Raw genomic sequence first — 14,135 nt, 5'->3', positions numbered from 1 at the left:
CATTTACACAGATTTCACAGTAAATGGGGAGTTGCCTGTAATAACATTTCCAAGGAACACCTCTCCATCCTCAGAAGGAAGTCCCACCTTGCTCAGTGAAGCTTACCTTATTCCCTAGTAAGCATTATTTAGGATTGCACCCTCACTGTTTGGCACCATATGCGCTGGGTGGGGGACATGGGACAGGACCTTCTTGGTGGCTGCTCCCAGATTCTGGAGAAACTACCTCCCTAGAGAAGCTAGACTGGCTCCTTCCTTGCTGTCCTTCCAGCTTTTACTGAAAGGGCTGCCACCATGCAGTTTTTTACTGCAATTCTTCGTATGGTCTTAACAGATGTTATGTATATAGCTTCGCTTCTATCCATGCTTAAATCGGTTTTTAGTGATGTTTTCACACCCTATGTTCTTGTTTTTTTCCATGAAAGCCACCTTGACTGAGGAAAAAAGGTGGAGCTATACGTCGCAATAATATGGCCTTGCTTTACTCCATGGGGCTTTCCACAGGGCCCAGCTTGGCAATGCCTTTCAATCACGCTCACTTCTTTAGTGCCATGGACTGGGCCCTACTAAAAGCACGTTTCCCCTGACAGGAAGCCCTACTGGGCTGAACGGGGCTTGCTCCCTGGCAAGGCCGCACAGGATCGTATCCTCTGCTTGCTACAGGCACCGGCCTTATTAACCTTCGGAACCGCCGCCGGGAGCTCAGCCCTCCTGAGGGCGAGGAGGAGGCGCCAAATCCGACTCGACTGGGTCGCTCGCGCGGGGCCTGTGCTGAGGGAGAGCCTGCCTGCCTTCTTTTATCTCGGCCATGGCGCTGCGCGGAGTGAGGGTGCTGGAAATGGCGGGTCTGGCGCCGGCGCCTCTCTGCGGCCTCATCCTGGCCGACTTCGGGGCGGAGGTGGTGCGGGTGGACCGCTCTCCCCGCGCGGCCGTGTCGTCGGACGTGCAAGGCCGCGGCAAGCGCTCCCTGGCGCTCGACCTGAAGCAGCCCCGGGGCGCCGAGACGCTGAGGCGGCTCTGCCAGAAGGCGGATGTGCTCATCGAGCCCTTCAGACCAGGTGCTAAACCGCTTGTGGGTCGCGAAGGGCCCGCGGGGAAATGTTTGGGAGGCGGGGGGGGGGGGTGTTAGAGTTTCCCCTCGCAGTAGGGCGAAGGCTGTGGGGTGGAAGGCAGTTGCCGCTTCGTCGTAGGACGTGAAGTGTTGGTAGCGGGGTGGGGATCAGGGGATCAAGAGTGTGCCCCCCAAAAACGGTGAGGCCCCAGCAGGGTGGGCGCGGCTTGGACTCCATCTCCCAGCCGCCCCAGCTAAGCGTGGCCGACGCTAAAGGATTGTGGGAGTTGTAGTCCAGCGACCTTCTGGCGGGGCCGCAGTTACTCTTCCTTGTCTTACGGGGAAAAGGGGGCAAGCGGAGGTATTTTTGCCCTGACAGCTACTATTCGCAAATACAGTAGTTGTTGCCTTCAGTTTGTGTGGCGACGCTTCTCTGCCTTCCCAAGGAAAAATTCCTTATGTTCCCCCTAAATGCAGATGTTTATCGATATGGCTTGTAGATAAAAAACAACAAGCAGACAGAATAAATAGCTGTATAAAGTGCGAGGTGGACATTTTTGTACCTGCTTGCAGTTCAATACGTGGAAGGTGGTTAAAAAAAAAAAAACCCATGAAAAAAGAATGTGCACTTTAAAAAAAAGTAGCAGCTCAAGTTAATTTTATTAACTGCGCCCACAGTTTGGATTTGAGATTCAGCTGCAGTATGTGTGTGGTTTTGCTCACAGGAGCAATGTAATACTTAGCACAGACAGTTGAACAATCACAAGCAACTACTTTCACAAATGGAAAATGTCATGGTGCATTTTCCTCCCTCCCACCCCCCATTCACAGAGGTGAATCTTCTGTGTTTGTGTTTCATGTGTTAATTACCGGTAAATACTGCATTTTTATCTGCACTGACACTTGGGTTGCTCACAGGAGTAGAGCAGAGCTGGCCCACCCATAAAGCAAGGTGAGGTGACTACCTCAGCTGGCAGGATCCGAAAGGGGCAGCGGATCCCAATGTAGATCTTTATTCCCAACTTGTTCCTGATGTAGATTCACCCCTTCTACCCTGGTGGGGAGGAGGCACCATTCTGTGGTTTGCCTCAAGTGCCAAAATATCTAGGAGTAGACTATTCTCTGAAGCAGGTTTTTAAAAGGCATATACATTCGGCTTTTCATAATCCGAATCTACACTCATTTCACATGCCATTGAGAAAATGTGGAAAGGAAAAACATGCCTTGCACTTCCCCTCTGTCACTAATGTAAAATGCCCAAAGCCAAACAGAGAGTAAATACCTAGGGGTGACTTCTTGTCTCTGTCTTCTTCTGCTTGAAACTTTTGCAGCTTTCCCTGTGGAGTAGTGCAAGTTTTCCTTGCATCAAGAACTTGTCATAGAATCATAGAGTTGGAAGAGACCACAAGGGCCATCCAGTCCAACCCCCTGCCAAGCAGGAAACACCATCAAAGCATTCCTGACAGATGGCTGTATACCCACCAGAGGAGAAGACCTGTGAATGTTCCAGTCTGAACTTCTGAAGAAGCATAGAAAAGGAAACACAAAGCACTTGTGTCCTATCAAAAGTTGTTCTGGGTTCTTTTCCCTAAAATTTGAAAAGAAAAACTAGCCATACAGAATATTCCATTAAAGAGAGAGAAGAAAATGGTACAGGATACTCAAAAATTGTCATGTGACAATTCTGCCTTCATATTCAATATGTGTATAACTTCACACTGTATAATACTATTTATACATTCACATGTGTTGATCTGCTTCTTATTTTTTAAGTAGAGTTGACTTATTTTATCTTCTTGTTCAGGTGTCATGGAAAAACTTGGTCTTGGCCCAGATATCCTCCTCCAGGACAATCCCAAACTCATCTATGCTAGGCTGACGGGATTTGGACAGTTGGGAAAATATGCCAAGTTGGCAGGTCATGATATCAACTACTTGGCTGTGTCAGGTACATTGTGTAACTTAATTTCTTTTTAAAAAACAAAAACAAAAAACACACTCCTATATTAAATAATAATTAACTTGAAAGAGATTTGTGGTTAATGTAGTCAACATTAATTAGGAGGCTGTATGGTACAAATGGGTGGTTGGGTACAAATAAAATTATTATTATGCAGACGTGCTTGGTTGTAATTCATCAATGTTAATTTTTTTGCATTTGGTTAATCATTTATTTTTATTTGGATAGTAAACCAAGGCTAAAGTTCAACATCAGCCTTTAGGGTGTTTTACTTTTGTTTTGCTGGGAAGAGCATACCCATAGACTATGCTGCAGAGTCCAACTATTCTGAGATTCACAGTAATTTCTGTGCATGTTTACTTGTGATACTTTTATAATAGTGTTTTTCAACCTTTTTTGGGCAAGGGCACACTTGTTTTATGAAAAAAATCACGAGGCACACCACCATTAGAAAATGTTAAAAAAATTAACTCTGTGCCTATATTGACTATATATAAAGTAATTCTCTTGAATAGGAATCAAATAAACACACTTTTTCCCACGGCACACCAGGCAACATCTTGCGGCACACTAGTGTGCCGCGGAACAGTGGTTGACAAACACTGATATAAATCACCTAAATTAATAAATGAATGAAATGGTTATCACCTCCTGACCTGAAGATGGTTTGGGCTCCAATCCACACTTAGCTGGGAAATATATCCTATTGAACACAGGGGCACTTATTCCCAAGTAAACTTTCATTGGATTGCACTGCTGAGCAGCAATGAGTAGATTATGTGAAATATAGTAATAATGCTATCATGAAAATAATATTATTTACTGGAAAAAAAATACTTGAAACTTACTGATTAGAAGGCAAACCATAATTATTTATCAATCAGAGAAAATGTTTCTATATTAGGAATTCTTCAGTGAGTCTTTCAATGCAAGGAACTTAGTTATACCGTAATTCCCGCCTCTTTTCAATGAAAGGATTATACAGGTGTTTGTTGCTAAAAACCATATTGAAGACCTAGCAAGCATTTTCCCTAGGTGTCTCTTTGCAAAGCCTCTACCCCAGTACAATGCATTCAACAGCCTAAGAATATAATTGGGATTGTTTGAAAACTGATTACTATACATATCTGTGTTTAGAAGACATTAATATGGCTTTCATAACTGGGGAAATTGATTTCATTATTATTTTGTGTATATCTATTATTGTATATAGGTGTGTTGTCAAAACTTGGCAGAAAAGATGAAAATCCTTATGCTCCTATCAATCTTTTGGCTGATTTTGCTGGTGGCGGTGTTATGTGTGCAATGGGCATCATTATGGCACTCTATGAACGTACAAAATCCGGCAAAGGGCAAGTCATTGATACAAGTATGGTAAGTTAAAGAAAAGAAAACAAGTTAAAGACTGTTGAGGTTGGGCATGTGGAACTGTATGTACTTTAAGACAACACATCAGTCCACAAAACCCCTTTTTGATCCAGTTCTTATTGCTCTGTTGTGTGTATGACTTGCATCACCTTCAAACACAGCCGTCAGATTCTCTGGATGAGATAAGCAAACCCAGATCAGCTGGATATGGGGATTTTCTTTGTTAAACCCAGCTAATTGCTTTGTCATCTCTTCTCTTGATTTATCGTTGCATCAAATTATTTTGTATCAGATTAATTCATATTTATTCAACAGCTGGGTCTCTCTCTGCTCATGCTTTCAACACATTGGTTTGGGTCCTACCCTCCAGACTGCAGAGCTTTCCAAACTGTGTGCCAGGACACGTTAGTGTGTCGGCTGCAGTGTGTAGGTGTGTTGTGCGAACACTCCCCATGCTCCTCCTGAGGCTGGAAAGGGATTAGTTTAACCTCCGATTTGCTAGTAAAACTGAATTACTGTGTCACAAAATGCTGTATGTCTAAAAAGTGTGTTACCAACATGAAAAGTTTGGAAAGCTCTGTTCCAGAGCAATAGAAAACAAGCTTGCTTCATCTTCCATGTGACAGCCCTTTAGATTTTTGAAGTTGCCTATCATATCTCCTCTCAGTCCCCTCTTTAAACATACCCAACTCCCTCAACCATTCCTCATAAGTTGGAACACATTGCGATCCTTTAATAGATGTCCTGTTTGACTGACAACTGAGTCTGAATCTTATTGGCTGTCCAGCCTGAACCCACACTAGGGAAGTTTGGGTAGTGATGATAAAGCTTCTGGTTCCAGATGATGCTGTAAATTGTAGATCATCGAAGGCATTCTAAGAACTGGGAGAATGAAACAGGTGGCACAGAATATGCACAGGCATTCTGCTCTGAAGGAAATAAGACATCACTTCATGTCTGTAACATAAACTTGGGCTGATTTTATTTTCTTTATTGGTAAATATAAAAACTGGACCAAATCAGCTGAAAGTTAAAAACAATAAATATACTGCTAGCATTGCAAAACAATATACTGTAATGTTAAAACAAGCAATAAAAAAAAATCAAAGCTAATCTGGGAAAACCGTCAAATAATGCCTTAGAATCATAGAATCATAGAGTTGGAAGAGACCACAAGGGCCATCCAGTCCAACCCCCTGCCAAGCAAGAAACACCATCAAAGCATTCCTGACAGATGGCTGTCAAGCCTCCGCTTAAAGACCTCCAAAGAAGGAGACTCCACCACACTCCTTGGCAGCAAATTCCACTGTCGGACAGCTCTTACTGTCAGGAAGTTCTTCCTAATGTTTAGGTGGAATCTTCTTTCTTGTAGTTTGAATCCATTGCCCCGTGTCCGCTTCTCTGAATCAGGGCTATGGAAGCTTTTTGGGTTAGTGGACCAAATAATTATCTGGCCCCACCCCATAAACCAAATTTGATAGATGAATGGCACTACCCTCTTATCTAAGTTCCTTGTGCAGTGCTTCCCAAGCACCGGACAGCTGGTTATTCAGCACCTGGGAACTGTAATGCAAGGGGATGTCCCAGTCCCGTGCTCAGCAAAGCTCCAAGAACAAGACTCTGCTTTCAAAAATGTTTATTTTAAAATGTAAAATTGGAAAGTTAATAAAAATGGGGGGGGGGGGGAGACTCTGCTTTCTGCAGTTATAAACTACAGGGTTGGGAAACCTGTGGCTCTGCCGGTGTTGCTGGACTCAAATTCCCACCAGCTGCAGCCAGCATGGCCAACAGTCAGGAATGATGGGAATTGTAGGCCAACCACACTCAGAGGACCACAGGTTCCTCACCCCATCCCTGCATTGAAGCATTTGCCAAGACCAAGGATTTAGTGACATCCAAAGTAGGAAACATATTTTTGGATTATCTAGTGAGACTATAATTAATATTACCAAACAGTGGGCAGCAATGTAAAAACTAATAAAGGGTGGTGTGTTTTTTGTAAGCTTAGGGTGTTATTACCTTAGTCAGAATACCTAGCAGAAAAATATTTTCACTTTTACTTAATTTCCCCCCACAAAATGTTGAAATATTTTTGTTTTTTTAAATTTTTGTCTTTAAGGTAGAAGGCACAGCGTACCTGAGCTCTTTTCTGTGGAAATCACAGACCATTGGCCTTTGGAACAGATCTCGTGGGGAGAACCTCCTGGACAGTGGTGCCCCTTTTTATGAAACCTATAAGACTAAAGATGGGAAATTCATGGCTGTTGGTGCTCTTGAACCACAGTTCTATAAGCAGTTCATCAGTGGTAAGTTAATCTACAAGAGGTGTGTTTTTAAAGGAGGAAGAGAGGAAGTTTTGGGGTGCCATCTGTTTTGAGCAAATATGCAAAAATTAGTAGTAGTATTGTAGCACTTAAAGATGCAAAGTAATTTGAAGATTAATCTCCATTGTCTGTACAACAAATATTCCCATTTTACAGATGGAAGAACCAAGTGTTATAGCCAATGAAGTATCTCTGTAAGCACAAGGATTTCTGTTTGTGTAACATATCTTTGCCTCCATCTCCTCTCTCTGTGTGCCTCCACACCCTCCCCAAATCTGTTCAGGAGAGTTGGAGGGAAATCCAGCACAGATTTTGGGGAGGGTGAGGTGATAGGAGAGGGAGGGCAAGTTCCATTGTGCAGTCAGAAGTCCTTGTGCTAATGGAACAACTTGACTTCTCTTTCAGTGTATCTGAAGAAGTGTGCATGCACACGAACGCTCATACCAAGAACAAACTTAGTTGGTCTCTAAGGTGCTACTGGAAGGATTTTTTGATTTTATATTTTGTTTTAACTTGAGGCTTGAAAGACTGAGATTTTTCCAAGGCCACCTAGTGAATTTATTGCAGCTGTTCAGCTGACCTGGTCTGAACAAAGACATTGGATTCTTATCTCATTATACATGACAAAGCTATCTTTAGCCATCTCACCCATTGCTTTTTCCTGTAAGACCAATTGCAGTCGTTAACAGTCATCAACAGGTTTTCCACACCTATCAGCCAATCACCCATTCCCACCACCCTTCTGAGTAATACCCCTCCCCATTCTCTCACTATATATAAGGGTCTGGTGACTTCTGTTTCAGTGTATCTGAAGAAGTGTGCATGCACACGAAAGCTCATACCAAGAACAAACTTAGTTGGTCTCTAAGGTGCTACTGGAAGGATTTTTTATTATTTTGTTTTGACTATTGCAGCTGTGTTAGTTCAGCTTCAAACCCTAGAATGTTTATTTTTTAATCTTTTGAACTACTTTGGCTAAGTTTCTGCTTTTTCAGGTGAGAGCTTTATCTACCTTTATTTCATCAGTGATTGTTATATATATACATATTTGTTGCATCAGATCAGCAAATCATCATCATCATCATGGGTTTATCCGTATAGCTTCATATTAGTGCTGGCTATGTTTTATTCTAAAGTTCCTTTAGATGTTTTAGATGTTTTAATTCTTTATGGATAAATGTATATTTTCTGACTGACGGTCGAATAAAGAGTGATGATGATGATGATGATGATGATGATAATAATTTATTATTTGTACCCCACCCATCTGGCTGGCCTTCCCCAGCCACCCTGGGCAGCTTCCAACAAATGTTAAAATACATTAAAATGATCAGCAAATGTTCAACCCTCCTGCAAGATTCGCTGACAGAGCAAAGTGGCAAGTCATTTGCTACACTGTGTGCACAGAGTACATGTGCTAATGGGTACCACAACGGGTGGCGCTGTGGGTTAAACCACAGAGCCTAGGGCTTGCCGATCAGAAGGTTGGAGGTTCAAATGCCCACGAAAGGGTGAGCTCTCATTGCTCGGTCCCTGCTCCTGCCAACCTAGCAGTTCGAAAGCAAGTATATAAATAGGTACTGCTCCGGTGGGATGGTAAACGGTGTTTCCGTGTGCTGCTCTGGTTTGCCAGAAGTGGCTTAGTCATGCTGGCCACATGACCCGGAAGCTGTATGCCGGCTCCCTCAGCCAATGAAGCGAGATGAGCGCTGCAACCCCAGAGTCGTCCACAACTGGACCTAACGGTCAGGGGTCTCTTTACCTTTACCTTACAACCCTTACAGTGAAGTTCTCAATTGGTTTCTATCTTCATAAAGGCCTAAGCTTTTTTGTGAGTTACAAGGATTGGGAGCTGAGCAGAGAATATGGACTGGGAGAAGCCCAATACGCCGAACTGAAATGAGTTCATCTGCATGCACACTCCTCTGCTTCTGAATCAGGAGAGTGTTCCAGGAAGCAAATGAAGCGGGCAAGGGGAAGGAAACAATACCAGATTTCTACTGGAGTAGGCATAGTGACTCAGTTTGAGGATTTCTATTGCAGATATTAATATCCAGTGCACCATACCATACAGATTTAAAATGCTCTTAAAAGGAAACAGTGTAGATCTAATGCAAGTTCCATCTGTCACAAATTGGCATTGATTGTTACTAAAATACACATTTAGATCTGCGGCTAGCATTACTCCAGGATGTTTGCTTTCATAATGAAAACTGATAGTTTACATCAGTATTCCAGCATCTGGTGCCCCATTTCCTCTCTTTCCAAAGTCTAATGCTAAATTGGAATGTGTGATCACCCCATCTCATTTGTCTTGTCCCTTTGACACTCAACTTTCATTCATCATTCCTTTTATCATGGAACTGTTTTGTATTTTTAGTCTTGAATGAGGCTGCTGTTCCTTTTAGTAACTGGGTATATTACTCAGTATAGTAGGCATAGGACAAACTTTTCTAATAACTGTTTCAATCTGAAGCCAAAAGACTTGGCATAACACAATATTTTCCTTTGTAATATTTTTGGATTGCACAGAAGTGTTGAAATCTTAAAAAAGAAGAAGTTGCTGTTGTCTACAAGCTGAAGGCAAGGGTGGGAAGAGACATGATTACTAATATTTGATTTACTTACTGTACTTAAAATGTTATGTCTCACCTTTCCATTGAAGAAAGATTTCCAGTGTGGTATCAAATCAGTATAAAAGCATAATAACATAACAATGCAATCATGGCACCAGCAACAATAAAACAATAGCTGCTGAAGTCATAGTCTATAGCTGCATAATTGAATAATCATATTTATATAGCATCATGTGGGGCATGTTGTCTTATTCAAAGCTAATAAAATGAATTTAGAACATTAAAGCTCTCAATTTTAATATCCACATGTAAAAAACTAGTGCCTTGGGTATCAGTTATTTGCTGGGCTATAATATATATCCATGGATATCATTTCCTGTTAACGGCTTGTTTTCTGTTCAGTAAAGCAGTAAAATTGATTGGTATGAAATGTACTCTGAATTGATTGATATGGAAATGTACTCTGAAGTTTTATTATAGAGTAGGTTCCTTTTTCTTCCAGAGACCTCACACTTGCTGTAGGAGGCCAGCTGTGCAAAACCTATAGCATACCCTTCTATTAAACATGTGGATTGTTGCAACACCAAGCCTAAAAAATGAGAACAAATAGGGCATGCTTGAAATTTGCACAGAGGCAAAAGCCAAATTTTGAAGCCCAATAAGTGCCTGGTTTCTCTAACCCTCTTCTCTTGCTGCTATAGTTCTCTCTCTGTCATATATATCTTTTAGCTGTTGATGTTGTGTTCTCATCTCTGTAAGGGAAAATTCAGAATAGGATCCTAATTAATTATTTCCTTGGGGATGCTGAAAAAAATACTGCTGCTTATTCAATACAGCTACTGTAATAAGTTTCCTGTACTCTTCCAACTAGTTATGCTTGAGATAACAACTCCTAGGTGAAATCTACATACATTTTTAAAATGCTGTGAAAATGCTTTTTTAAAAAAAACATTTTGAAAAATACATTGAATTTTGCATAGCTCGCCGTCGCCATCTGGTGTCACATTTGTATATTGCACTTTACAGCACATTTTAAATGTTTTATTTGCAGCCATATAGCTGAATCCCTAAATTGATTTGTTAACACATTCCAAGGGTTGAATTGGAGTTGGAAGGTTAAAAGAAAGTCAACAAACAATGCCAAGTTAGGGTCTCTTGCTTTGCCTTTTATCCTTGGATATAGTAGTATGTGTAGAATAGAGTACCGTAAGTTGCTTTCTGCTGAGTTAAATCAGTGGCCCATCTAGCTTAGCCTATTCTGTCTTGCCTGTTCTTTCTGGTAGCAGCTCTCTACGGTCTCTAGGACAGGTCTTCCCAATCTTTTCCTACCTGATCCTTTTTACTGGAATTGCTGAGTAATGAACCTAGGACCTTCTGTGTGCAGAGCAGCAGCTACATCTCTAAATAAGTGACCACACAGACAGTATCAGAATTCTTGTGGCATAAGCATTCATTGGCCAGAGTCAGATTTATCTACTGTATTATCTTGAAGCTAATAACATTGAATTTGGCCTGCAAGCATTCATGCCACAATTAATGCATTCATTTTTAAGATGCAACAAGGCTCTGTTTCTGCTGCTAGGTTACACTTTTGAAATAGCAGAACTCATTTCTGGTGGATAGTATCTGCAGTTTCCCAGAGGAACACAGTGATATGTGGATGAACCAAGATGTTCAGCTAGACTGTGTGGCTGAGAAACAACCTAGTGTTCCTTCTCTGGTTCGAGACACACTGTCAAGATAATGGTTGCTTAAGTAAGTTTGCACATTGGCACATCACTGGGGATATGCGTGTATCTGTAAACATGAGGTGTGTAGCTATAACCTGTTTTAGACGTATCCTGTAGCCATCTCTTTAACCTTTGGCCTTTATACTGTTCCTGGTTGTTAGTACTGTAATAAATGCAACTTTTGGCAAATTTCTGGGAATTAAATTGGCCCATTTTTATTTTTATCTCTTCAGGTCTGGGGCTAGATGATTATAATCTTCCTGGTCAGATGAGTTTCTCTGACTGGCCTGCAATGAAGAACATGTTTGCAGATTTATTTTCAAAAAAGACCCAAGCAGAATGGTGTGAAATCTTTGATGATGTGGATGCTTGTGTGACACCAGTCTTGGCTTTTGATACTGCTGCTTCACATCCGCACAACAAAGAACGTGGTTCTTTTCTTAAAAATGACCAGGAGGAGATAAGCCCTCGACCGGCTCCACTTCTTTCTAGGACCCCAGCTACTCCTTCTTCCAAAAGGGATCCGTTTATAGGAGAGCACACTGAAGATATCCTCCTGGACTATGGCTTTTCCAAGGAAGAAATTTCACAGCTCCATTCTCTTAAAGTAATTGAATTCAATAAGCCAAAATCCAACTTATAGTAACTTCACAAATCCAAGAGTCCTACTCCTACATACTAGTAGGCTATATTTTTATCCCAATTTGTGCAGTATTCTTAGCAGGGAGGTGTGTTGGAAATTATCCTTTTCATTTTCTTTTCAAGAGGATGCTTTGAACGATAGTGAAATTCCCAGTATCATGCAGCTAGCTAGGCTTTGAAGAAGCTCATTTCCTCCCTGCCCCTTGAGAGCCATACATTTAAGCTGTGAAAAATGAAGCACTAGCCAGACAAGTTGTACACTGACCATGTGGATCATCATACAGTGCTGGCACTGAGAATCACACTATTGCAAATAAAGGATCTGCTTATCCCAGTGTCCTGCAAAGTGGGGGGTGGGGAATGTTGGTCTGTTTATTGATCGCATAAAGAAATTGTTAATGCCAAGTTGAGGCAGATTTTCCAGCTGTGTAAAGAATAAATAGACTTCTTTAAAAAAAAACCAACAGAACTGTGCTTCCTTAAAAATTACACCCTGAAAGTATTTTCAGAAATGCCTTAAAGGTTTTTACTCACAATGCAAGGATTAAAAATCTCCATATATTCTTCAGTAAGGTACACCAGAAAGCAGGTACTGTTTTTTTTCAAAACAATGTTCCTGTGGAGTAGAGAAAAAGAGGGCATCATTGTCTCCATACAAAAGAGCCTTGGGTGTTCAAGGGATGTGAGCATTCATCATTTTTTTCCTCCTCAAGATTTTATGCTTATACAGAATAACAAATGGAGCACACGAAAATATAGCTTCCTTTATGTTAGCATTTGCTATAAGGATATGATTGAATTGCAATGTGGTTAAGTAATTTTATTCTCATTTTAATTAATGATGCAAGGGAAGGATTGGAGTAATGCTAATCTGGTTTTACCTCTTCGATTTTGCGTTTGCAATTTGCTGAGTCATTTTGTTGTGGCTGAATGCCAAAACAAGCATATTAAAATTAATTGAATGTTCTGAAAGTTAGTTAACATCAGGATGTTGCAATCCTTTAGTCTCTTTTTAATATACTGTAATTATCTAAAGACGAGTGTTTTTCATAACATGTGCAAATGCCTTTTCTTACAAATAAAAATTTAAAATTAATCTTCAGCAAGGAAACTGGATTTTATTATTATTTCAGAATATGAAATGCTTGCATTTAAATCTTGACCATTATTTCAGAAGAATTCCAAGGGTGATATCCCAGGTAAGTCATACTTGGAGTTACTTAAGTCATTTGGTTTCAGTTAGTCTACCCTGACTAATATTAGATATCTCCCATAGAAAATGAGGGGGTGGGGAGTGCCTTGAAAAACTCTTTGATACTGGTTGCTGATACTGTGGTGGGTGCTGGTTCATTGTGGCAGAGGTTTATGATGCCTTTTAATGACTGTTTATATAAAAAAAATTATGGGCTTAGATGGAACGCAGCAAGCAAAGGTAGGTGACCCGAAACCTTAACACCCACTTGCAAACTGCTTTTCACACCGCCTTTCTGGCAATTACCAAAAAGTCACATCCTCTCCTGTCACCTTCAATGACTATAACATTACTCAGTAGTGTAGCACATTGGAAGTCTGTTTCTCTACCCATTTACTGTGGAGTAAGCCTGAGTTCATACTTCTGAGCAGTTGTGCGTAGGACTGCAGTTTTGCCCTGCGGAGTGCCTACCATTACTCTGCAAAGCAAGCCACTATTCTGCTTTATACTTCCAAGTTGCATGGTGGTGGCTTGGTTAAAGCCCACAATAAGTGCTTGGTAGAGATGGGATCTTATCTCAGGTATCCCATTTCCAAGACCCTTGTCTTGATCTTTGGTCTGCCCATCTTACTTAAGTGGTGAGTCAGCCCTCTAGCCAGAGTTCATATTACTTCTGTGCTTTGTTTAGCAGTTGGCTTATTCTTATTCCTTGGTAAATGCTAAAACAGTAGTAATTAATGAAATTTTCAGAGTCTCATCAGCACAAAAGTGGAATCGCAAAGCTGGATAAGATAATTTGGAAAGAAATACAATTCCTTTACATTCATTGGCCGGAATGCTAAGTGTCACAGGGTTAGAATGCTGCCTGTACATTTTACTTTTATTTCCTTGTGCGAAAGACATAGACTTTCACTGCTTTACACGAGATCTGGAGGGGAGGGGGAGAGGGCCTAACCATTCCTTGGGAATGCAGGCCCTAAGAAGCATGAAAGCCAAATTTCAAAGCACACAGGATTAAATACCCCAAGGAAGGATTGCCAGCCTCGTGCCATTTCTTCCTCCAGACTATCTTAAAAGCAGTTCTGCTCTGCAAATAACTTGTTGCCTGAAATGAAACCATGGAAAGGATACTGTTCCCTTGCAACATGCAAAAAAGTGGCTGATGCGCCAGTGTCTTCCGACTATAAACTTTTGCCTTCCGACTAACTTTGGCTTCGGGCATGTGAGCATAGTATACACACATGATCCACATTTCCCCCCCTTCTCTGAGATAATCCTCCCGTCATAGCTGA

General features: G+C 41.3%; 1 protein-coding gene across 1 annotated transcript; it reads left to right on the top strand.

Annotated features, from left to right (window-relative positions):
- Positions 1 to 764: 764 nt before the first annotated feature.
- AMACR (alpha-methylacyl-CoA racemase) lies at positions 765 to 12,101 on the top strand. Its single transcript, XM_033164025.1, has 5 exons — positions 765 to 1,058; positions 2,856 to 2,999; positions 4,225 to 4,385; positions 6,499 to 6,685; positions 11,243 to 12,101. Exons 1-5 carry the CDS (start codon positions 809 to 811, stop codon positions 11,650 to 11,652), a joined length of 1,152 nt encoding a protein of 383 aa, XP_033019916.1. The 5' UTR covers positions 765 to 808; the 3' UTR covers positions 11,653 to 12,101.
- The last annotated feature ends 2,034 nt before the right edge of the window (positions 12,102 to 14,135 follow it).

The sequence above is a fragment of the Lacerta agilis genome, chromosome 11 (assembly GCF_009819535.1).
Source record: "Lacerta agilis isolate rLacAgi1 chromosome 11, rLacAgi1.pri, whole genome shotgun sequence".
Taxonomy (NCBI): Eukaryota; Metazoa; Chordata; class Lepidosauria; order Squamata; family Lacertidae; genus Lacerta; species Lacerta agilis.
Note: the sequence above shows the minus strand (reverse complement) of the source record. Positions and strands in the feature narration are given on the sequence as shown.

Excerpts from the sequence above, each read along its gene's own strand:
- AMACR (XM_033164025.1), top strand. The coding sequence starts at position 809 with ATGGCGCTGCGCGGAGTGAGGGTGCTGGAAATGGCGGGTCTGGCGCCG. Across the intron at positions 1,059-2,855 it reads CATCGAGCCCTTCAGACCAG|GTGTCATGGAAAAACTTGGT; the intron begins GTGCTAAACCGC and ends CTTCTTGTTCAG. Across the intron at positions 6,686-11,242 it reads CTATAAGCAGTTCATCAGTG|GTCTGGGGCTAGATGATTAT; the intron begins GTAAGTTAATCT and ends TTATCTCTTCAG.